The sequence below is a fragment of the Phycodurus eques genome, chromosome 12 (assembly GCF_024500275.1).
Source record: "Phycodurus eques isolate BA_2022a chromosome 12, UOR_Pequ_1.1, whole genome shotgun sequence".
Lineage (NCBI taxonomy): Eukaryota > Metazoa > Chordata > Actinopteri > Syngnathiformes > Syngnathidae > Phycodurus > Phycodurus eques.
The window spans coordinates 4137128-4160249 of record NC_084536.1 but is presented as its reverse complement, the minus strand read 5'-3'; the positions used below and the strand labels follow the sequence as shown (position 1 = coordinate 4160249).

General features: G+C 43.0%; 2 protein-coding genes across 4 annotated transcripts in view; one reads left to right on the top strand and one right to left on the bottom strand.

Moving 5' to 3' along the window:
* The window catches only part of col4a1 (collagen, type IV, alpha 1), a 66586-nt gene that overhangs the window by 21134 nt on the left and 22330 nt on the right, over positions 1 to 23122 (bottom strand). Inside the window, exon 2 of one of the 2 annotated variants that reach the window (XM_061692975.1) lies at positions 12573 to 12745. The exons of the other annotated variant lie outside the window; for it this stretch is intronic. Within the exon in view, the coding sequence (XP_061548959.1) occupies positions 12573 to 12745 (173 nt within the window). The remainder of the gene's footprint in view (positions 1 to 12572; positions 12746 to 23122) is intronic. 2 annotated transcript variants of the gene reach the window in all.
* col4a2 (collagen, type IV, alpha 2) overlaps positions 12855 to 23122 on the top strand; it is a 42301-nt gene continuing 32033 nt past the window's right edge. For both annotated transcript variants that reach the window (XM_061692978.1, XM_061692977.1), the window contains exons 1-3: positions 12855 to 13022; positions 13124 to 13219; positions 13324 to 13375. In XM_061692978.1, the coding sequence (XP_061548962.1) occupies positions 13182 to 13219; positions 13324 to 13375 (90 nt within the window). In that variant the 5' untranslated portion in view covers positions 12855 to 13022; positions 13124 to 13181. The remainder of the gene's footprint in view (positions 13023 to 13123; positions 13220 to 13323; positions 13376 to 23122) is intronic.

Here is a 23122-nt window from a genome sequence, read left to right as displayed (position 1 = left end):
CACAAAAAATGAGGTGCAGAAAGCAGGTCTCTGCGTTTGGAAGTGTTAGGTCAATGGGCCCCCGACAGGAATTTTGGGAACATGCTCCCCATTGGCCACTCGAACGACCACGCGTGTCTGTACGTGCAATCTGTAGCATACTAGTGCCGTCCATCATACAATGATTAGTTATTTGCGCATGGGAGTACATTTCCAATTTGTCTTAATGACTCATTCTCTACTGATTACAACTGTATTGTTGCGTGCCTTTTTTTTTTTTTTTTTTTGAATGAATGTACATTGACCAAACAGCTATTCATTCCATTCTGGCCGAGACACACACAAAAAAAAAACATCTGGCCAATGTCATCCGCAGAATTTCCACTCGGCGTATCTGCTGCAAAAACACGCCAGCGTTCTGAACATCCTGCAAGTTCCCAAGTGTGTCCACCGGGGGGGCCAGACACCTCGAGAGCCCAACAATTGCAAACGCAACACATTAAAAGCACGACAAAGTTTCAACATTGGTTTCACCGGACCATAACGATTTATTATGATCATGATTATTATTATCATTATCTATTTATTTGAATTTTCTCACATGCGTTTGATAGATATCAAGAGTGGGTTTTTTTTTTAGACATGAAGAAAATGGGAGATTGTTGTCACACGCAATGAATAGCCAGTACCCGCCAGAAATTCCTGCAGAGCCTTCAATGTTGCAGTCAGCCGCTTGGCAGCCCCCTCTGACCAATTCAATCCATTTTGGAGGGATGTCCAATTCTTAGTCATTTCATTTTGTGCCATATTTTCTTTTAAGTCACAAAAATGTAGCATTTGAACAGCGGTGTGTAGACTTTTTTTTTTTTTTTTATATCCTCTGTAGGATTCCATAGCCAGGCACTTTTTTTATTTGTATTTTTTATTACTAGCATACTTGTTTACTGTTTCTCCCCGGTGTTTTATCGTGTTTATGTTTTGCAGTTGTTAACTTCTTACTTATTACACTTTTAAGGCAATAAAGGTTAAAAATGGAATGATATAACTCCCAAAAATTTGTAGCACTATTTCTTTGAGTGTTTTCTTAGTGGTTGTTAACTTTAATTAAAAGAAAAAGGAATAGATTGAATTTTGATGCAGTTTTGGATCAAGGTGCAGAATGTGCAATTTATTTCTTTATTTTTACCTTTCCATTGTTTGAACTGTCCGCCATCCTGCTCAAAGAACCAGGAAGTCGGACGGCAGTTAACAAATAAAAAAAAAATAATAATAACCAAACCTACGTCACTCCTGAACTTTAAAAAACAAAACAAAAAAAAAAAACAGTTCAGCCTTGGTGGAGGTCTGCCAAAGCGCCATTGTGAGTAATTCCTTCACATCAAACACTGAGTGAGTCTTTTAGCATCTTCGACTTCACCGCTTTGCCTTTTACAGCCCAACAATCTTTTATGAGCATTTTCCGGCACCTTGCGCTAATCCTACAGAACTCCCAGGTTTTTCACTTTTTGTTTGTTTGGCATGACATGGCCTTCAATGCTGCCAGCACACAAAAAAGAAGGTTAGCAGCAAGGTTGAAGGAAATTAAGCAAGGCTACAAATGTCAACATATTTTGTAGCCTTCAGCTTGTGGATTTCAGTGCTCAAGTTGAAGAAAATGTTTTTGCAAAACTAACTCAACTAAAAAAAAAAAAAAAAAATTCATAAAAAGGGCAACGTTAAGATTATGCGTTGTCATTTGTTACCAAAGTTAAGCTGGAACTTATTTTTACACTCGTCTGACAGTTAAGAATGCAAGTTTTTGTGTTTATTTCTTTTATTGGACTATTTTGGTTTAGTTCTGTCATAATAGAATCCGGCAAAACATTCGCCTGCAGTAAATATGATGCATTGCTATCAAATGGAACGTATCCTTGAACCTTCACACGTGGATGCTCTTGTGAAGGTCCACTGAAGCAATTGATGGGAGACTTTAAAGATGTTTTTTTTTTTTTTTTTTTTTTTGCTGCTGTTGGCTGCTGGGACATTCTTGACCTTCTGTGGACTGACAGGTTAGGGTGAGGGGAGAATTTTCTGTCCAACTGCCATACTTGGAAAACCAAACTCCTGGTACAAATCGCTCTGTAAACAGCACGAACGCGTGCGTGTGCGTGTAGAGGTGAGCTGGAATGCAGTGATTTAAAACAGGGGATGACATCATAACACTGGGAATGATAAAGTATCCACTTGGCTGTATTCTGTAAAAGTGTAAAAGTCTTAACCATCACTAGCTTGTTGTTTTAATTTTTTTTTTTTTTTTTTTTTTTTTGCCAGAAGTCATTTTGACATAGTAGACACAGTAAAACAAAAAATAAAAAATAAAAAATAAAAATAAAAAAAAGGAAACTAATAGGAAACTGAGCAAAAAAAAAATAATAATAAAAAACTCAATTTCCACCAAACTCAACGTTGTTTTGAATTGGCAATGACGTAACGGTAGCGTCTTTGTAATGTAAAAACTGAAAAAAATGGGCCTCAAAGTGGACTTTAAAAAAAAAAAAAAAAAAAACAATAACATTACTCTTTATGTCACAGCATTAAAAATCTTAGTTTTGTAAAAACTGTGATGTGAAGACAACCAAAACCAATGTCATCCACAACAAAAAAAAGGAGTGGTGTTGTGGTATTGTTGTACTTACAACCCTACTTACTACACCACGACTGCACCTAACACAATGACTGGTACTTAACTATTCACATATTTTCATATCGCCACTGTGCAATAACAGGACTTTATCTCCAAAATGTGATTTATTTATTTATTACAATTTTTTTTTTTTTTTTTTTTTTTAAATGGGTGTGACGGTTTCCAAACGCAACCAAAATGAATTTTCTTTTGTGTTTGGGATTAAAACGAAACGGGGCACATTGTCATCCGGTTGCTGCCGCGTCACGTGGACCCGCGTGGACCATTACCTATTGGTGAAGCTCTGGATACAGGTGCAGATGTGTGCAGACATTCAAATCTAATATTTTTGCACTGTAGTCCGTATTCTATGTGTTTCTCCGCCTCTACGCTCAGTGTATAGAATCTCCATAACTTTTATGGAAGACCTGACACCTGATTACAAATGACAGGCGTACACAGTAGTAACACATCAACATGGCAGAAGACTGCCAGCTGAATCCTGTTTTACGCAACTCGAGAGCATCTAAACGAAAACAGACCCTATTATGCTGAGAAGCGCTTGATGTAAAACATGTCCCGCTTCGGGCTTCGGCGGCGATTCATCTGCGCCCGCTACAAGCGATCGGGACCGTCCGTAACTAAACGCAGATGGATCTGCGCGGAGATGTTCTCACACGCAGAGGCCCTAGTAAAGGAAAAAAAATAAATAAATAATCACTTTAAATACATTTTAAGAATGAAACTAAAACCAGCACGCACGAGTCGAAACCCACGTGCATGCGATGTAAACATGAAAGGCAAATGGATGGATCGCCACTGCCAGCCATTGTTGAAGTGCGCTCACATCAAAACGAACTGCATTACCCGAGTGTACGACATACTAAGCCAGAGTGAAATGCGTGGGCGAAGTCAACACACTTGCAGTTCAAGCAACAATATGTAATAATGTGGCCTTTTTGGTATCATTTTTTCCAAACCTAGTTGATGATACGCTGGCCTGTATTAGGAGAGCATCTCTTTCGTTGCCATGGGGACCCTATAGTATCTCCAATTAATGGACCAGCCAGGATGACGTTTATGTTGTGTTAGCATTCATTTGGATGCTAAAAGGAGCTGACAATGTTGATTTCAATATGTTACAACACTGAATCTCAAAGTGTGATATGACGACTTTATTCTTTGATACAGCGGAACTTCGGTTTAATGGACTTGGGATTGAATGGACAGAAAAGCGTCCGTCCCTTTCATGCGTCACTGAGGTAAGTTGGGATAACCTTTCAAATTCGCTTTATTTACAATCTTTTTTTTTTTTTACTGTACTGGGGGTTCAAAGCCCACAAAAAAAGTGCTTCAATATAACGGACAATCTGATTGAACTGACAACCCCCACCACCCTCCCACCCCATTAGTCTGTTAAATCGAGGATCCACGGTATTCGTACAAGTGTTGAAATGGTGCTTGAATATCACAGTGGTCACATTCTTTTTACACTCGTACAAGAGGTGAAAATGGTAAAATGTCGCTTGTACAGTTAATCGAGAAACAGAGAGAGTGGAAGAGATGATTTCTATCATTATTTACCACAGTGGCTTTCATGTAAATTAACACTTCAATCCTGTAAGGCAAGCCAGGCGGCAGAGAAGAACAATTCTTCCATAGATACGTTACCCTCACAGACTCCAGTGCAATCACTGGAAGCACATCCACTGGGACGGCAAAAAAAAAAAAAAAAAAAAAAAAAACTGGGCAGGACCCCACAAGCCCACGCCGAAAATTGTGCAATGCAAAATGAACCCTGCAAATGGGAACATTGTTTTAGGGAATTTCTCAGGCACTGAATTGGCTGCTCTCCACTCCGGTGTGGTAAATTGCCAGAGAGAAAGGAGGATTCCACATCCCCATTTGTTCGATGAAAGTACAGTACCTCCCTGCAACGTTTCAACTGGCGACAAAATTGTCACAATTTGGCCAAATTCCAAATCCAGGCCACATCAAAGTCCCCCTTAAGAAGAAAAATGCCACAATTTGACCGGGCTCTCTGACCCCTCCTAATCAGTCGCTCCATCTGCATCGCATCTTGACCGGTCACATGACCCTCGCGGGCTCATCCTGTTGCACTTTGACCTCCGATGAGGTCATTAGAAGGGATTTAAGGGGTTGAGAGAACAGCCTTTAATGTGAGGCTCATGTTGATAAGGCGACAACTGCGTGAAAAGCCACTTTGTTAACAAATTAAGAAAGACTCTAATCATTGCACCCTAGAGGGGGGGGGGACTTTCCTGGCTGAACTCCGACAAACACACACACACACACACACACACACACACACTTGGGCTCTACCCAAGAGGAGCTGTTGGACGTTGTCGCATCTTTTAAAGCAGGATTATGTCGGAATGTTGCAAGAAAAAGTCCCAATATTACACGCACTGGGGGGATAAAGTTGTATTTTTTTTCTGCGGAAAAGTGTGTGGAGTTCTTTCTGAGGAGCTGACAGAAACTTTTCCACAGTCACATGAAATTGTTGCTGGACAAAACAATGACTACTTCGCTTTTTCTAAAACTGAATCTTTAACATCCTCTTCAACAATCCTCATGACATATATCATATACTATTATTGTAATATAGAAGTTTAAAAAAAAGACTTTTTTTTTTTTTTTTTTTTTTTTTACATCAAATTTCTCCGAATATTAACATTTTATTCTCCTAAAATTAAGACTTTCTTGTAAAACAAAAACAAAAGTACGAAAGTCTCGGAACTTATTTTTAGTCGTTATAATTTAGCTTGATTTTCATATGATTCTAAATTTCCTCTTCCTGATTCAAATCTCATACATTTACAATTTATTTCCCATGGTGTTTCCACTTTATTCTACACCTACATTCTATATGTAAAATTCAGACTTTTTTCTCCTAATGTTACAAATTGATTGTCATAACAAAACAATTCTCATAATGTTAAGACTGTTTTTACATAATATTTTGACTATGTCTAGGAAAATGACAACTCTCTCCTAATATGAAGATTTATATCATAAAACTATAACTTTATCTCTTAAAATTCTCTTGTATAACATATACTGCACTTGTAATATATGACAACTTTAAATCTTTTAAAATGACAAATTAACTCTTGTAAAATGACAACTTTATCCTCCTGACAGTTATACTTTTTTTTTTGTTGGTAATATTAACACTTTATTTTCGTAACATTATAACTTTAGTCTCATGAAATAAAAGCTGTTGTTTTTTCAGAAAATGACAACTTGATCCTTGTGAAATTAACTTTTTCCTCGTAATGTCTGACATTACTGTCGAACAATTGCAAATGTATCCTTTTCGCCGTGGCCTCGATACTCTTTTGGTTCGCGAAAAGGAGAAATAACGGTTGATTTTGTGTCCGTGCGCAGAAAGCGAAGCGTGCGGTTTGCGCCGTCTGCAGCACGAGGGACGCAATGCGTCGCGATGTCATCGCAAAGTCTCGAACGCCGCGGACCGGGTGGGCGTGAGAGCGAGCGCCTAACTTTGGTCGAGCATTTATTTGTTCCCCTGTGAGAAAGACGCCGTTGACTCGAAAGAACACTGGAGCTGCGGCCCTGTGAACGTGCGGCGGTGTGACACAGGATGTCGGGCGGAGGAAAGCATTCTTTCTCTTCCTTGCCTTTTATGCTCACAAAGACAAGAAGGGGTTGGGTCGCCTTCTCTGCAATCTGGAACGCGTGAGGACAGCCTGCGGAACGAGTCGCATATTCTCATTGTAGTCTGCGTTCACTGGTCACTACATCAGGTGCAATTTATTTCAGTCCGAATACTTTTTGCTGTCATGATACCTTTTTCGACTCTGTCCAATGAGTGTTCTGGCCCCATACCCTGTAAGTAAGCTAACGAGTCACATTCTTGTACTTTTCCTCACGGGAGCTCAGTTAAGACAGCATCAGAGCAACAACTTTGCGCGTGTTGGTTTTTTCCTGTGGCTTTTACGCAACAATTATTGCCGTACATAACAAGTGAAGAAGACCGTAACGGGTCACGAGTGAATGAAATGAAGTCCAAAATGTGGAGCGCTAACGTTAGCATGCAGCCGCCGGCTACCTGCCAACTAGCTTTAGCGGCTACATGTATCAAAAGATAGTCTTAGTTTTTGTCTTTTTTTTTAGATTTTATATCACATTAGTGTTTGACTTTATTGTTGAACTTGTGACAAGTGCAAGTAAGAATATTGAGAGAGAAAAAATGGATGCCTGGCCTACGACGCGCTTTCATCGAAGTTAAGAGAGTGTTCAAAGACTTTTGTAGCTCTAACTTTGTTGTTTTTACACTTGTTTCACACTGGAACAGACATCATTTTGCCTTCGGCTGGTGCACGTAGTTCAGCTCATGGCTTTATTGCAGCAACCTTTGTAAACGTGGTACATGGAAATAGCAGGAACTTGTCTCAAAGGAGCCTTTTTAGTCCCAATATCCTCGCAAAGAAAACACGTGATGATCACCATCTAGAGTCCAAAACAACGCTCTATTGTTGTTTTGCTTCCATATCAGGTCGCGACTGCGACGTCACGTTGCCGTTTGAACCTGCGAATTGGCTGACGCGCACATTTCATCACAACAGATGTGCTGTCCGATCACTTAATAGACCGACTGGAAGACTCTCTTCACGTGAGCCGCGTCATGTGACCGGCCTAACTCATTTCCTCCGATTAAGCTTGAGAAGAAAAACAGCGCCATGGAGGGTCGGCGTTGTCAGGAGCCTGCAGCAATGACACAAGGTGGGAAAAGGTGGTCCGACTTGACTCCGGCTTTGCGATCAAGCCAAGAGTTCGTCAGTAAATAACAATACTGGAAGGAAATGGTCAGAGTCATAGCAGACGTGGACCACGGCTCGGAGGGGCAAGCGCCGAAATATGCATTTGGGCCGATGTTCCGGTTCCATTTCTAGGCTTTTCATTCATTTTTCCGGTGAGGCTTTCAGGCTGAGTGAAACATGAATCAAACATAGCAGCCAACTCCTGTGAGTGAGACGATCAGAGAGCTATAAGTTGAACCATTTTTGTTATTGTGGTAGCCTGTCCTAACATTTTGGTTACATTATTTCCATCGTTAAGCTACATCCAAATCATTTCATTCTGTTAATACTGAGCATGATTATCTTTGCAAAGGCTGGATTTTTGAGAACTTTTGTAATGATTCTCACGTGCAGGTGTAACAGATATTAGAGCAGGCGGCTGTGCCAAAAACAGCGATAAATACTTTGAGCGATCATCGAATATACTCTAACTGCAGATACAAGAACCTAACACAAAGCATTCGCTCCGGAAAGCTTGACTAGACCTTGTTTTGTTGTTTGTTTGCTTTTTTTATCTTGCACCTGTCACGGTGATGGAAGCTCGCCGGGAACAGCTGAAGATGAGTCGTAGCCAAGACTTCCCTCTTTGTGCAAAAAAATGCAGCGTGTCCTAAATCTGTCGTCTTTATTATCATCTGTCAGTTAGGTGGAATGGACGCGCGCAGGTCAAGAAACATGCAGGTGAGAACCGCATGATTTGCTACGTGGGTGCCGTTGCGTTCCGTCAGTTTGGAGGCTCAAAGCATTGTTGTCATCTGCGTCTCGTTCCTCTCCATCAGCTCCCATCGATGTGTCAGAAACTCACCATCATCTTCTCAACCGCTGTCGGCGCTTCTAACACTTCAGTTCGCCCGGCGACTACGAAAGCGGCGCACCTTTAGGAAAGCAACTGATCCAGAGGCTAACAATTTAAAGAGATCATTTGCAAGATTTATTAGCCTTGGACCCTTCGAGGAGTTTTGTGTGCGAAAAGTAGAACACAGCTGTGACAAGTCTCAGTGAAATGCTCGGACCACAGGGAAGCATTTGGCGGCGGTAGCTCAATCCGTAAAGGTTTTGGCTGGGGAGTTGAGAATGAAGGGCCAAAGGGTCACAGGTTTAAGGGCCGCAACGGACCGTACACTTGGAAATCACCGTAATACCTAACTCGAGCCCAGTTTATGCGGAAAAACCGACATGGTTCTCTGTTGTGAATGGGAATCGGTGTTCAAAGCACGTAAAACTAAAAAAAAAAAACAGCGGACCTTCAAAATGAAGGTCCGCTCTATTCGGGGGGGGAATCAAGCATCTCAAAATTCCACCTAAAATTTCATCAAAAAGGGCCCACCACTGGAACATGAAACGATTGCGACGATTACGTTTTTGTGTTGTTCTTTTACAATCGTATAAGTGATCGTCATCGTTTCCGTCATCGTAACGAAGAGAAGTCAAAACAGGCCCTCAAAGTTAAGGTTCGGTACATGTTTTATGGTTTCAAAGTTCTTGGATTAAAAACTTCATGAGTAACATTCTGATTACATGACAATTAACTGCTAAAATGTGATTTGTTATTTTGTCCTGTACGCAATTAAAAATGTTGGACTTTTCATGATTTATTCGGGATATAGTATTCTGAAATCTGAACAAATGACTTATGTTTGATTTTTGGGTCAACTGTTCAAAATATATTTTTTTCGCTGTTACCGATGATGACGTCGTGAATCCGATTTAGATTTATTTGAACGTAATGAGACGCTTTGTGTTCCTTCTCCTGCACGTGACGTTAAAAGTGTCTTGCAAATCCGCTTCAGACCATCCAGTTTCCATTCACTTTGTTTTGAAGGTGAGAGAGAACTGGCCAGAGATGAGCCCTTCACCCTTATTTATTTCTTCGTAAAAATGAAAACAAAAATGTTGACAAGTCTTAGGCAATAGCCATTATGTCGGATGAATGCATTTAGGCCAAAATCGCGCGGCTTGATTAGTCATGAAATTATGTGCGAGTTGTGATGATTTCAAAGTGATGCTTTTTGCTGACTGTTGCAATGTCCTTTTACCTTGACACCCGTTGTTAGAGACTAAGAAAAACTTAAAAAGGACATTGCGGACATAGTCACTTAAACATTTTGAATCATTAAACGGACAATATGCAGCTGATTTCCGGAATTAAAGACGTCGTTTGTGGGGTGCTTACAGACAGGAGGCCAAAAAGTGGGCCATAACGGCCACAGCGCTCGGGCACGAGGGTCAGACTAGACTTATCTTTGTCGCCCAAGAGCGCCTGTCAAAATACAGAGACAACCGACACAATGGCAACTCTTCCAAATGTAGGCATTTTTACAACGCTGAGCACGCGGGGGGGGGGGTCGGGAAGGTCGCGCCCACCCGGGCTGCGGCGCTTGGCCGGTGGCCCGTCACAGCCACGAGGCCAGCTGTCGTCTCAGCGAGAGGCGGGTTTGTTCGGTCGTCTCGAGGATGACGCGCTAACCGAAACTAAAAGCGCTCGCCGACGGGGGTCCCGCGCATTAGCCGATCTCCGCCGCGCATTCCTCAGGTTGTGGGAGGATTTGCCAATGTCAGAACTTCCCGGGCCAAACCAGAAGTCCAGGCTTACATTTCCCACCGGCTAGCTAGCTACCGGATAAACTTCCAACACATCCCACACAAAAAAACTCCCCGCAGGAATCTGCTAATCACCTAAGCTCGAATCCTCCTCCTCTTTCTCGTCAAGGACTTGACTCAGTGTGACCACATGAAGTGACCACCAAGGGAGAGAAACTGTGCTGGTGGTGAAATTCATTCGGGATCAGATTTCTCAAACAAACGAAGAATGAGAGCCAAGGTCCTGAGGGAGGTTTAAGGAAGGACAACGTGCATTATCTTTCAATATTGCCTCGTGAAAGTCAAGTCGGCTCTCGCTGGGTTCAGGGTCGCATCGTGACGAGGTGTTTCTACTGTATATTCATTCATGGCCTTAGTTCAATAGCAGTGATTGTGACATAGACCAAACAAGAGCTTGTGTTCTGTTGAAGGTCACACAAAGCAGGAATAATCAGTGAAATCTCTGAAATGTATGCAAGCTGGCGCAAATGTTTGACTTGAAATATGCGTCACCACGGCCGCCTTTCCCTCTGCTTGCAAGACATCTCGTGGGCAGCGGTCTTAATCCCGACAATTAAGACAATATTCCGAGCAGCGCCGTTTCATTGGTGTCATGGGCCCCCAGCCACGAGATGTTCCGCCAAACATAAACCCCCTCATGCTCCAGAGTTTAATCAGTCCAGATGTTGTGTGTCACTCCTGTGTTTCTTGGAAAGCGGATAAGACGGCTCTGCTACTTTATTTGAGCCCACAGATGAGCTCATCTGAGTTTAATAAGAAGAACTTGAAATATAGTGGATGATGAACGGGCGGGGGGGGGGATCCACGTGCGATAATGCCAGACTCCCTCATGAGGCGTCGCTTCCTCTCGTCGTGCTACACTTGCGTCTGGTCTTCATCATCTCGACGTGAGATGATCCTCGGACATCTCCTCCCCCTCACCTGCACTTCTGCTACATCCGTGTGGGTGAAGAATGTGCTGGAAACTCCGCCTACTCTGACGGCACCCAAAAACTTGCAGCTCTACTTGGCTGGACTTCAGCCTACGTGAATGCACGGCGACATCGACTTCGCTGTGGGGGAAGTAACTCAGGAACCAGGACCAGAATATGAAAACTGGAGGAAGTTTGCTTCCTGCTAGGCTATTGCTGAGAAAGGCACTGAACAAACTGGTTCAACTCCAGCTTCTTGTAATCAGTTCTACAAAGAGTTGTGTACCCTCAACTAGAGTCTTAGACCCAAATTTAGTCTGACCTTTCCACGATTTCACACAACTTCCATTGACCCTCTGAAACCAACAAATGTGTGTGCTGCCTTCGCTGCCCCATTGCATGTTGTTCCCTTTCATGGGTGTCAAACTCATTTTTGTCACAGGCCACGCTGTAGTTATGGTTTCCCTAAGAGGGCCATTAAGACTGTGAAACCATATCAATGTATAAATTGCTCATCAAATGATAGCATATAATATACACCAAAAGATGGATGGATACTTAGTTTTGAAATATGAAGCTAAGGAATCTTTTTTTACGTGGTTTGGTAACAAAAAAAAATTCGCAATCTCTCAGCGTTCTTAAAAGTGAAGACAATTAGCAATTTTGGAAGCAATATGAGCAAGAAACATGAAGTACAGACGCGCACGATTTGCTTTCTCGGGCCACATAAAATGATGTGGTGGGCCATATCTGGCCCCCGGGCCTCGAGGTTGACACCTGTGGCGTTCATGTAGTCCAGCAACACAGGAAAGTCCAACTTTGACGGGCAGTGTGAAAGGAGCTTCAGATGACAACGCAGAAAATCAAATGTTCCATTAAAAAAATAATAATAATAATCCAAAAATATAAAGATGAAACTATTCAATAGTCAATGTTCTTTTTATGTGTTCAATAGTGTAATTATAAGTTTTCAAAATCTCAGACAAACTAATATATTGCACCACATGGTGGCGCTTACGAGATCATATTTGGAAAAATATGTCACGTTTGAAACTACAGCAGAATGGGACATGACCAGAGAGAGCCAATCACAGCTTTAGAATAAGGAAGTGATTGGGGGGGGGGGGGGAATAAAAGCCTCTGCAGCTATTTTTCAAATGGAACTAAAATTGTAATTGTGGAAATTTCCGAAAGCAATTGTAATTGTCATGCGCAATGTTGAACTACGCGCAAGTAGGTTGCTAGCCGATGATGATGACGGTTGGCTCGTACCTTACTTTAGACGACATGCCCGCCCCACACAGGCCCGCCCCACCCCCCCACCCCCCTCACCAGGAGGGGGGCAGTACGTCCAGCTCGAGAGCTGCAATACAAGTACAGTACAGCGAAGAGGCGAATGACGTGCGCTCTGCTGAAGGATGTAATAATTCAATTCAAGCAGGAAAGTGGCAGAACGCTGCATCCACGTGTAATAAAGCAGTAATAACAAAGCACATGAAAGCAGAACACTTTAAGTCACTTTGGGTTTTTTTTTTTGTTTTTTTGTTTTTTTTTTGTGGAAGTGTGGGGACTCACCTCAGCCGTGGCAAAGTCCACGCTTGACGAGACAGCCAGCAAGAGCAGGATGATGCCGGCGGGCAGCGCCATGTGTGCCGCGTCCGCAAAAACGAGCACCCGCGTCCGCAAAAACGAGCACCTGTGTCTCGGCCTGTGCTTCCTCTCGCTCAGCGGCGGAGCGCGCTCTGCATCTTGTGTCCAGAAGAAGATATGAAGTTGTGATCGAGGCGAGTGGGTTAGGTTTGGGGGCTTGCGCCACACCACACCACACCTCCCCAAACCCCTCTCCACCCACTGCAAACGACCACCCTCGCCAATGATGCGAACGAACACGACCAGTGCGAACATTTTGGACTTTTCGGCGGAAGGAGAGAGTCCACTCGGTCCACTTTAGTGGGCTTTTGGGCACAATATTCCAGTCGTGTCTGCTGCGGAGCGTCTCGTCGCTCAGTTGCGCGTAAAACTCGGGTGAGTGCGAGTTAATAATGAATGCGCTGCAACTCTGCGAAAGGATTAAGTATGTGTAAGTATGGCGGTGGCGTGTATAGTTGACTTTCGCTGCGTCCTAGGTGGGCTACACAGTCATGTTTTGAGAGCTGCGTGGCGTGGGACTTTTTTGGGCGAACTATGCGAGGGCATCGCAACGGACACGTGACGCATCTCAGGTGAGCGCGTGTGTACAAACATCAGCTTGAAAAAAAAAAAAAAACAACCCAAAAAAGTTTCAGTCATATTTCATGCACTTGATCGTGCCCACTTCATCGCGCAGGTTGCTGCTGCTGTGCGCCTGCGTGGCCGTCCTCATCGCGGGAGCGCGCGCGGTGAGTGCTCACCTTTTTTCCACGTGTTGTCGATTTAACTTTGTGTGTCGTCACAGTCAAGTGAGTGCAAAAGAAAAAGAAAAGAAAAAAAGCGGACGTTTGAAAAGTGGGGATGCGTTTTTACAGTGGCTTTGCGCGTGTGGTTTTGTGATGGGATATGTGCGCATATCGTGGGAGTGTCACGAGTGGGGAGGATCTCCACGCATATGGGGTGGGGGCGGGGGGGGGGGGGGGAGGTTAGGCCCTGGAATAGCGTTGCTGCAGTGCGATTCATTAGCGTAAAACAAATGTAGAAAAGACTCATGGAGAGTCTACAGTTTGTAAAGTTAATAAAAAAAAATAATTTGCGAAGAAAATAAAGAAAAAAATGTACCATACAAAAGTCAGAATATTATGAAAAATGAAAAAAAAAAAAGGTAATATCGACCTGTTTTGGGGCTGTTTTTTTTTTTTTCAAATGCCTTGGTTAAAAGGAAAGTAGTAATTGATGTCAAAGAAGTATGTTGACGTGATACATCTCAACCGATCGATGCAGAGGAAGAGTTAGGTTTAGCCTGGATTGTTAGCGGAAGTTCGAACATTATTTTTACAGCTTTGTGAAGCGACACGCTGGCATCCTTGCACTTTCAGTGCAATTTATTTTGTTTTTTTATTTTCAAGAAAAATCCTCATATAAGCCATTTCCATTCAAGGGTGATATTGTAGGATGATTTTGAAATGATATTTAAGAGTTATGAGACCACAATTTGTGCTATATTTACAATTTAAACAATGAATATAGGCAATTATAAACATTTTTTGGGGGGGGGGGGGGGGATTGGTCGTGTTTCCCCCACCCTTGTTATTTGTCTCTATCCATCATGAATAATTGGATTTACTGTATTTTGATCACATGACACCAGCACAGCAACTCGATTGGTCCGAAAACTTTGGAAAACCGATCCGGATTGTAAACAAATAAGAACATTCCAACTACGCGCAATCGATATTTTGAGCCACAATTTGCAAAACTACGCACGGAAACAAAGTTGCACGACGAGATCCTGCGAATTATGATTATGCTTGGAATGTTCACGGCTCGCAAACTTGATGAATCTGCGACGACTCGTGACTAGTAGCTCCGGTTGCGGCCGACACCGTCTTGAACTTGGTTTCCACCAAAGTGGTTTCCTCGCACCAGTTTCTCCCGTTTTTGACCACCGACAGGATAGCAAGCTGCTTTTCTGCATGATTTTGGCAGTTTATGTACAGTTGGCATCTTTTATGTTGGATTCATAGCGTTGCATCGTCGCCATTTTCAATGTCATATGCAACAAATCTCCATGATGAAGCGATATTTTCTCAAGAAAAAAAGCGCCCTTTGTCTTGTGTGTGGTTTTTTTTTTTTTTTTTTAAATGAGATTTGGTTTTAAAAGCATGTGACACAGTCCATGTCCTCTATGGAGTGTGCTGCTCTGCTCCAAGACTATTTATACAAACAGTGACAGTGAACTCGTTGCAGTTTAGATCAATGTTATGTTTTAGGCAAATGTACCATTCAATGGATTGTTGAGAGAGAGAGAAAAAAAAAGGACTAACAGCAATTATAAAATCACACTTAAGTGAGTAAGTAAAGCAATATATTTACACTTGTAGGTGATAAATGTGCAACTACGATTTAGTGCCTTGATCCAATGTGGTTGGAACGTCTGCTTACCGACTTTCAAGTGAGCCACGTCCGATATCGTCGTGCTTTGGTAATCCCGTTCTTGAATTGTGGTGGAGAGTTGGTCACAGATTTATTAATTTCTGTGCGACTTTTATAGGGTTGGACTGACTCTTCCCCGCTTTGGTTAAAAAAAAAAAAAAAAAAGCAGGTAAACTGAATAATATTCCACCGGCCATTGTTTTCCCTCTTTATGCACCTTCCAGTTTTGCCTTTAAATTTTAATTTGGGATTATGTTTGGGTACGCGTGTGCTCATACATTAATCCCTCACTATTTTCAGGAGTATTATATTACTATTATATACTGCTACAAATGTTGGGGGGGAAAAAAACAACTGACACCCTCTCCCAAAGTTTTTTGAATTTTCTATACAATATTCATAGTTTTAATATACCACAAACTAGATTCCAAAAATGTGAAATATCATGTCAAAGTCATTTTACAACATTACCCTTTAACATAAATGGTTTACAGATTGCTGAGGTGCACTATAACGCGGACGCGGGTCAACTTCCGAGGTCTTGAACTTCTTTAGCCAGCAAACTTGTTGCGAGTAAGTCAACAGCGCCTCTGTTGGTTGCAGCAAATTAGTGCGTCCATTTTGCCTCAGTCGCCCCAAGACATAATTCATCAACAATTTGTCGCAATAAACCAAATTGCTAACACGAAATACATCCGGTTGTCCCGTGTTATTTCAGCAGTCAAACAAGTCACCGGTTTAAATGAAGCATAATCCAGATGTCTATTATTGATGCCATTGTGCTGCATTGTTATTAGTGTCAGTTTAGCTCGTCATCGAATCTCGTGGCAACTGATTTGCCAAAGAGAAGAAACAAATAGTTATAGTGTGTATAAAAAAAAAAAAAAAAAAAATGATTGGATTGATTCAGTACACTCATGTCCAATCAATAAACTGCCATATTCACATTTGTACTTGCAGACATTCAAAGAGGTGCCGAAAGGGAAATTAAAGAGGAAGTCTGGTTTCAAGTACGGCAATCACCAGGAAACGTGCGACTAATAACACATTTCCCATTTGGTGGGATCGTTCAAGCTCAGCTGCGCATTACAACATATGTTTCTGTTCAATTTCATATCCAAACCTCACCCGCGGGACTTCGCAGAATCTCTCAACCAGATCCCCACCTCTGCGTAACAACTTTTTCCCACCATCCGTCCTCCATGCCATGTTTTGCGTCGGGAAAACAAAACAAAAAGGAATAAGATATCAATAAAAGTACAATAAAACACAAATATCCGGGCGGGAAAAGACAATTCTAAATATCTGGTAACAAAAAACTGTTTTTAAGGAATCTACACTTGTCGCCTTTATTGTAATATCGTTTAACGTACGGTGTTGTTTACATCCGTGCTCCTCTCGCACCGCCGTAAACGAGTATTTGCAGCTGATGTAAATATGCCAGCGCATATAATCTCGGGCGCCATATCGGCGTAGCGACAGGGTGTTGCCCACACATCAAAATAACGATATCAACGATAGAGGGTTATATCGTACTGTAGACAATTATATATCGCATTACGTTATATATCGTAATATCGCACAGCGCTAGTCCAGGGTCACCTTTCGCTTGAAGTCAACTGGGAAAGGTTCCGGCTCCTTCGAACAGGACGGGCAGTATGGAAAATGGAGGCATGGCTAGATGATTGCGTTATATGTGCAACATTTAATAGGTACTCCAATTCAGAATGATGCCCTAAGTAATATTGTTTTGTGTTCATAATAATAATAATAATAGTGCATAGCGCTTCTGTGGTGCTTTCGAAGGCACTCAAAGACGCTTTACAAATGTCACTCAGTATTCATTCGCTCCATCGTTATCCATTCACGTGGGTTAAGCGTCTTGCCCAGGGACACGTCGACGATGACGACGGCATGCCCTCGGACGGGGAACCGGCAACCCTCCGGTTACAGGGCGTACACTTGCGCTCTGTTGCCCAAGTTTGTTTTTTTTCTTTTTTCTCCCCCGATTGGTTTTTGATGTTTTTACAATGGAAAGAAATGTAGACGCACGTGGGGGGGGGGAACCCTGTGCAAAGTTTTATAAGGACATGCTATATTGGGAACTGGTTCTCGGGCTTCAGGGACTTCACTCTGACGCTGAAGCACCGAGCTAATGAGAGCTCAAACATACTTCCCAATACACATACGGAACCTCCCTCATCGGTCGGAGGAAGGAAAGCCCTTGAGGCGAGAAACGCTAACAGGATGTTTCGGATCGGAGCTTTTGATTCACGTGCGTTTGAGAAGATATTTCAAGATGTGTTGGAGCGAGATGGAATGAGTGGGTGGGTCGGCGGGCTTCTGGGAGCGGATGTTTTGGGAATCGGATCCGTGTCGGAGGATAGAAGCGATCCGTTGCGACAGCTTTCCGACTGTACCTGGCGGCCAAGCAGCGGCATCTGCGTTCCCGGTTAAACTTGTCACCGACGGATTATCGTGGCCTGTGTTGTGTTCGTGGGCCCGGTGCTCTGTTACAATGCACAGTCAAACTCGTTCAAATTTTGGATGATTATCAAACATAACAGAAATGATATTTTACCGTCAGGCGACGGCGCTAAGAACATGGTCGGTCAACGTGGTCAGACCGAACGTACGGATCTCATGTGCTCATGTCTTAAAATTCACATTGTCACAATGTTTGTATGAGATCTAAACACGACAATCTTGAACGGTAACAATAAAGGAAAGACTAATGAAAAAAAAGATCAGTTCATTTCTTTTTAGGTTCAGTTATTGTATTCAGTTGGCCTTGAACAATCAAAACAGCAATGGCAAACAATGAATGATGAATAGAATATTAACAAGCCTACATTCCATAAAAAACAATGTCCCACTGATTCATACAAAGTCAGTTTAGTTTTTATGGTCGCTGATTAACAGAAACTGTAAAAAGTCAGTCTCAATTAACATTGTAAGTGATTTTCTGTCTGTTCTAAAAATAGCTCACCAGTGAAATTGTCAATTTTGGGGGGGGGGTTGGTATTTTACAAAAATAATTAAAAAGGAGGCAATGAGGGGATGATGTACCCCCAATCTCTTCTTAAATATTAAATTCATTGTGCTATTATAAATCACTTTTCTATGTGAACACGTGTCGTGCGATATGAAAGGGGGTCACCTCCGACACGTGAGCGACCTCCCGAACGGGATTGTTTCATGGGTCCGAGTCGAGAGGCAGATGTCTGCCTGCGATAAGGCGAGGGAAAACGGCGAGCGTAACGTCTGGCCAAATAGCGGCGGTGATGCAGAAAGTCGGACGCAACAATCGGGGGAAGAGCCCATTGTCGCTGGGCGGCAGGAAGCCAAAAGACACGCACGGTGCATACGCCTTCGCCGTCACCGTGAGTGTGTCGACTCCATCAAGGTGTTTCTCGCACCTCGAGAGGATGATGACAGTGCCAGTGTTACGTGCAAACGTTAATTGCCTCAAGTGGTTGTTTCCTACACTTTTACGGGACTTTGTGACGACCGGTTTCAGCGTTGTGACACTGCTACGTTTGGCTCTCGGGTGCGCAATTGATTCACGGTTTGTTCGGTTTCGACGAATGTTTTGAATTTATGCCACCGGACATGTACATACTGTATACGCACATGATTCTGGCAGATAAATGGCTAAACGTTCCTTGCGACACAGCGGACGCGTGGAAGTACTGCATAAGAGCGGGTCACATAACCATTTTCCGACATGTGCCTAAGAGTCCCGACTTCTAGAAATCATATCATCATATGACTAGCCACGAGCTGCCAATCACCTCAAGTTCCACCTTGTACGCGAGGAATGGGCCACTATCAGATTCTCACGGTATGACAACCCTGAGCAAAAATATCACGGTTTCACTGTATCAATAATAGATAGATAGCTATTACAGCTCTAAAATGTATTATTTTGAAATGTTTGTGAAATAACTTTTTTTTTTTTTTTTTTTCCCATTGAACATATGCCGTACGTACATTACTAAAACAAAGTAGTTCTTGTGTATAATGCCCACCCACCCATGTATAATAAGCACCTCCAAAGTTGACCTCAAAATTCTGGGAAACCCTTCTACCGATGTATAATGCATTTTTACAAATATATTTTGCTTCTACCCATACGATCAAACCACAATGGCTAGCTCTCTGGTAGACACTATTGCTCCTTGTCACACTTTCTCACAATATTTCTTGACACAAACGCATCCGATCATCGCACACTAAACAGGTCAGTACCGACGGCTCCTCGTTCTCGCGTACGCTGACAGCGTTCGACAATTCGAAATCAACTCCGATTCATAAGAGCAATCATCTGATTGGATGTGTGGCTTCGTCTGCTTTTCCTTCTGCCACGTGCACAAAGTGCGGTGCGAGGTTATCTGGGCTAAATGTCACTTTTATGGGGAACTTCCTGAGTCGAGCATTGTGCGACGACAACATAGATTATACGGGGAAGGTCTCTAAACAGGAAAAGGAAGGAGGGCGGAGTTCAACGTGTCAAGAGTTTCTTTACGGCCCGGCTGGACCTCACGTATTTTGGCTACCTCGCACGAACTGCGTTGTTAACCCTTTGCTGACTGGGAGTGTACAGCATTCATGTAAATGTGTGGTCAGCTAAAGCACAAGTTGATCTCGTTTTTTTTTTATTTTTTACTTGTGACGAGCAGGACCAAGTGCTACAAAACATCATGGACCACAAAGAGATTGGTTCTGCTTCATGGCTTTTTTTTTTTTCTTTTCAAAATCAGGTATTAGTTTTAGCAAAAGCGTGGCAACATTTGCTGACAAATAGAGGTTTGAATTTTGTAAGGCGGCGATAAAGGCAACGAGTTTCAGTGGAATAGTCACTCACAACAGTGCGTGCTATGCTGCTTGGTGCGCGCAACTGAAAGATTGATTGTCGGAGAAGATTACAAGCGCTGCGCTTGTACCGTTGGTCTCGACGACAGCAGTTTGCAGGTGCCAGAAAACGCTCGTCTCCACGCAACGCAGATGTAAAGCGGTTCTCCCAAACGATGCTTAGCTTAATACAACTAAGCATTAGCTCACCGATTCACAGGAAAGCGAAAATCTTCAAGGATTTTTCAGTTAATATAATAAATGCTTTTGAGTTTGTCAAGAGAAAAAAGGGGACGCGGCTGTTGTTTGGCGAGCCTAATATTTATTTTCTTCACTTTCTGTAAACCAAAGACCTATACGTTATAAGTAGTCTTCAAACATTTTGCATCAGGATTCTGAGCTGTACTCGTGTTTTGTTTTTGTTTTTAAACAAACTGCTACTCTACAACTGCAGGTAACCAAATATGAGACGCAACGCTCAGAATGATGCGGAGTAGTTCGAAACCACTGCAGTGGCAACCACAAAAATAAACATGATTACATTATCACAGCTGCAAAGGCAGAATTCCTCAGCTCATTTATTTGATTGTACAGTTCTACCTAATGAAGTTCATTCAATCACTCCGTGATTAGTTTACGTGCAACCAGAAATAGTCAAACCCAGCCGCTGACTTGTATTTGAACAGTTTCTGGAAAACGCCTCAAGAATGTATCCAGGCCTCCATGGGGAATGGAAGGAGGCCACAATGAGAGTCCTCAGTCCTCCCCCGCTGGTCAGTTCCCTTACTTCCTTTTATAGCCTCACACTGTCACTATCGCGGCTGTCTTGTGTGCTCATTCATCGGTATAAAGGACGTCCCGCCGCCTGTCCTCCCTCGCCCTGAGTATTCCCTTGGTCACATATCAAGTCTGTTGCCGTCAGGCTGCGAGAACGTGGACGATGTCGTGCCCGGTTCGAGAGGTGCTGGCATAATTTACGCCTCAGCCTGCAGATGGTACGACGCCATCGTGGAATATCAGCCTTCGGCGTCCATTTGTGTGCGCGCTGAACGAAGGTCCTCCTCCACACGAGGGGCGTCCACCTTCCCAATCCCACATCAGCTGTGCTCTAACCGGCGGACTGACTCGGTTATCTCATGTCACGGAAGGAATGTTAGCTTCTCTTTTTTTTTTTTTTTTTTTTTTTTTTTACACGCGCACTTTGTGATAAACTCTTGACCGAGCCCGATTGTTCGCCTCCTCACTCATCTGACTGCTGCAGTTCATTTTCTCTTTCAGTCTTCTTGACGGTTTTCACACAGGGGTGGGCAACCTGTGGCCCGTGGGCCATGTTACGGCCCACGACAGCATTTCATCCGGTCCGCCACGCAATTCTATACCCAAGCAAAACAGAGGAATAGCTATGAAAAGCCCCCGAAATATTTAACCTCATAATGATTTAATATTATTAAGGCTCTTCATGTCATAAAAATATGAAACCGATTTGGGATCTCTCTCCATACAAATTGTGCTTCAAGTCACAGAATGGAAAGCTTTTATGTAATTTGTTTGGGCTTATTTTCTTTGAATGTGACAGTGGTCTCAATTCTTTTTGTTTGGTTTTGCCATCGATTTTTTTTCTCTTCAAGCTTCTGATTGGTTCAAATGGCCTTGTGGGTAGGTTAAAGCACCACCTGTTGTTTCGGTATAAACCCGAAAGGTTTCAAATGCGCTTTACGTGGACAGAGGTTGTTTTTTTATTAATATAATTTTCTGTTCCCGTTGTTTCCTCTGGAACAATCGTTTCGGAATTCGAACAAATCAGAGGTCGACCAGCATCCCAAAATAGATTGTGTGCAACCTCAGAGCTCTTCACATCGTTATACTCAGGCTTCCCACGTCTCCGTTCGTATGTAAACGCTTCCAGATTGTCCCATTTGGACGTCAGTCATAGTCTGATTCTGGGATTGAGCAGCGGATTTCCCCCCCCCCCCCGAACACCGTTTGACAGGTTGACGTGGGCGCTGACGTCCAGATTAGATTTCAATTGGATCTAATCCCGTCTCCATTTAGCTCCTGCTAACCGCAAGAAGCGGTGATTAGGAGCGTGACCCACTGGGAAATGAAGTTGAGGCTGTGTATGACCTACGCCAGTACAAAGGGAGGCAAGGTCCAGCTGTGTCAGGCAAAAGGGCAGAAATGCGAGCCGTGTTTATGCTGGAGCCTCGCCAGCAGAGCTCAGCGGGAGTTAGCGGTGCTCTGCGCTGTTTCTTCAACGGAAGAACATGCCGCCTTCCCGGTTCTGAGCCGGTCTTTGCTACGTGACCATCTTTTTGTGTCCCTAGGCCTCATTTTCAACACCCCCAAGTTTGTTTTCATTTGTATGGCAATAATTCACGGACAAATATGAGACCAAGAGGTCTCCTCTACAAGTCTCCTTGTGAAAACCGTCTTGACTCGCTTTCAGTGATGGCTCTTACGAAGCCTTGGGGAACAAACCATAACAGTAAAAAAAAAAAAAAAAAAAACTCTCATATAACCTTAACTAGTTGCAGGAGTTTATGAAAAACATTTGCTACAATTGAAGGAAATTGCATTGTTGATTGTTGTTAGAGTCCCCTTCGCCCTCTTTCCGCATTGTTTGTCAAGTTCATGAATATTTCCATGGTCTTGGTGACGTCCAGCTGCAAACAAGCAGGGAAAGCAGCGCAGCATGTTTACGATGACGAAGGGGATGATGGATGTCTCTGAAGAGGGAACAGCCATTGAGGGTCTTTTGGTGACGAGAGACCATCTGTGTTCTCGCCGTAAGAAATTCCTGATCGGAAAATATGTACACATTTGGCCTTCGGCAGAAACTCTCAAATGTGCGTGAACCTTGGTTAAACGTGATGATCTAGCCTCCGGGAGATTTCCCATTTTATTCTCCCAGCAGGCCTCGGCCCAGTTTTCAACTTGGTGGCAAACTATTTGCCCGTTTCCTTTTGTTTGTCCGATTGTGCACATGTAACATCAGGGCTGGTTTGATAGATTGGCTTTTTAACAGGACGTTGATGGTGCTGCATCAGGATGCGGAATTTGCAGTAATAAAGCAACGGTGAAGACAAGTCTTCCAGAAAGTTCCTTATCATCACCATGAAGGCCTTTGGGAGATGTGGTGTAAAATCAAGATATGCCGCAGCGAGAATAGCAAATCCAACACAAACAATGCTATGTTTGGCATTTTG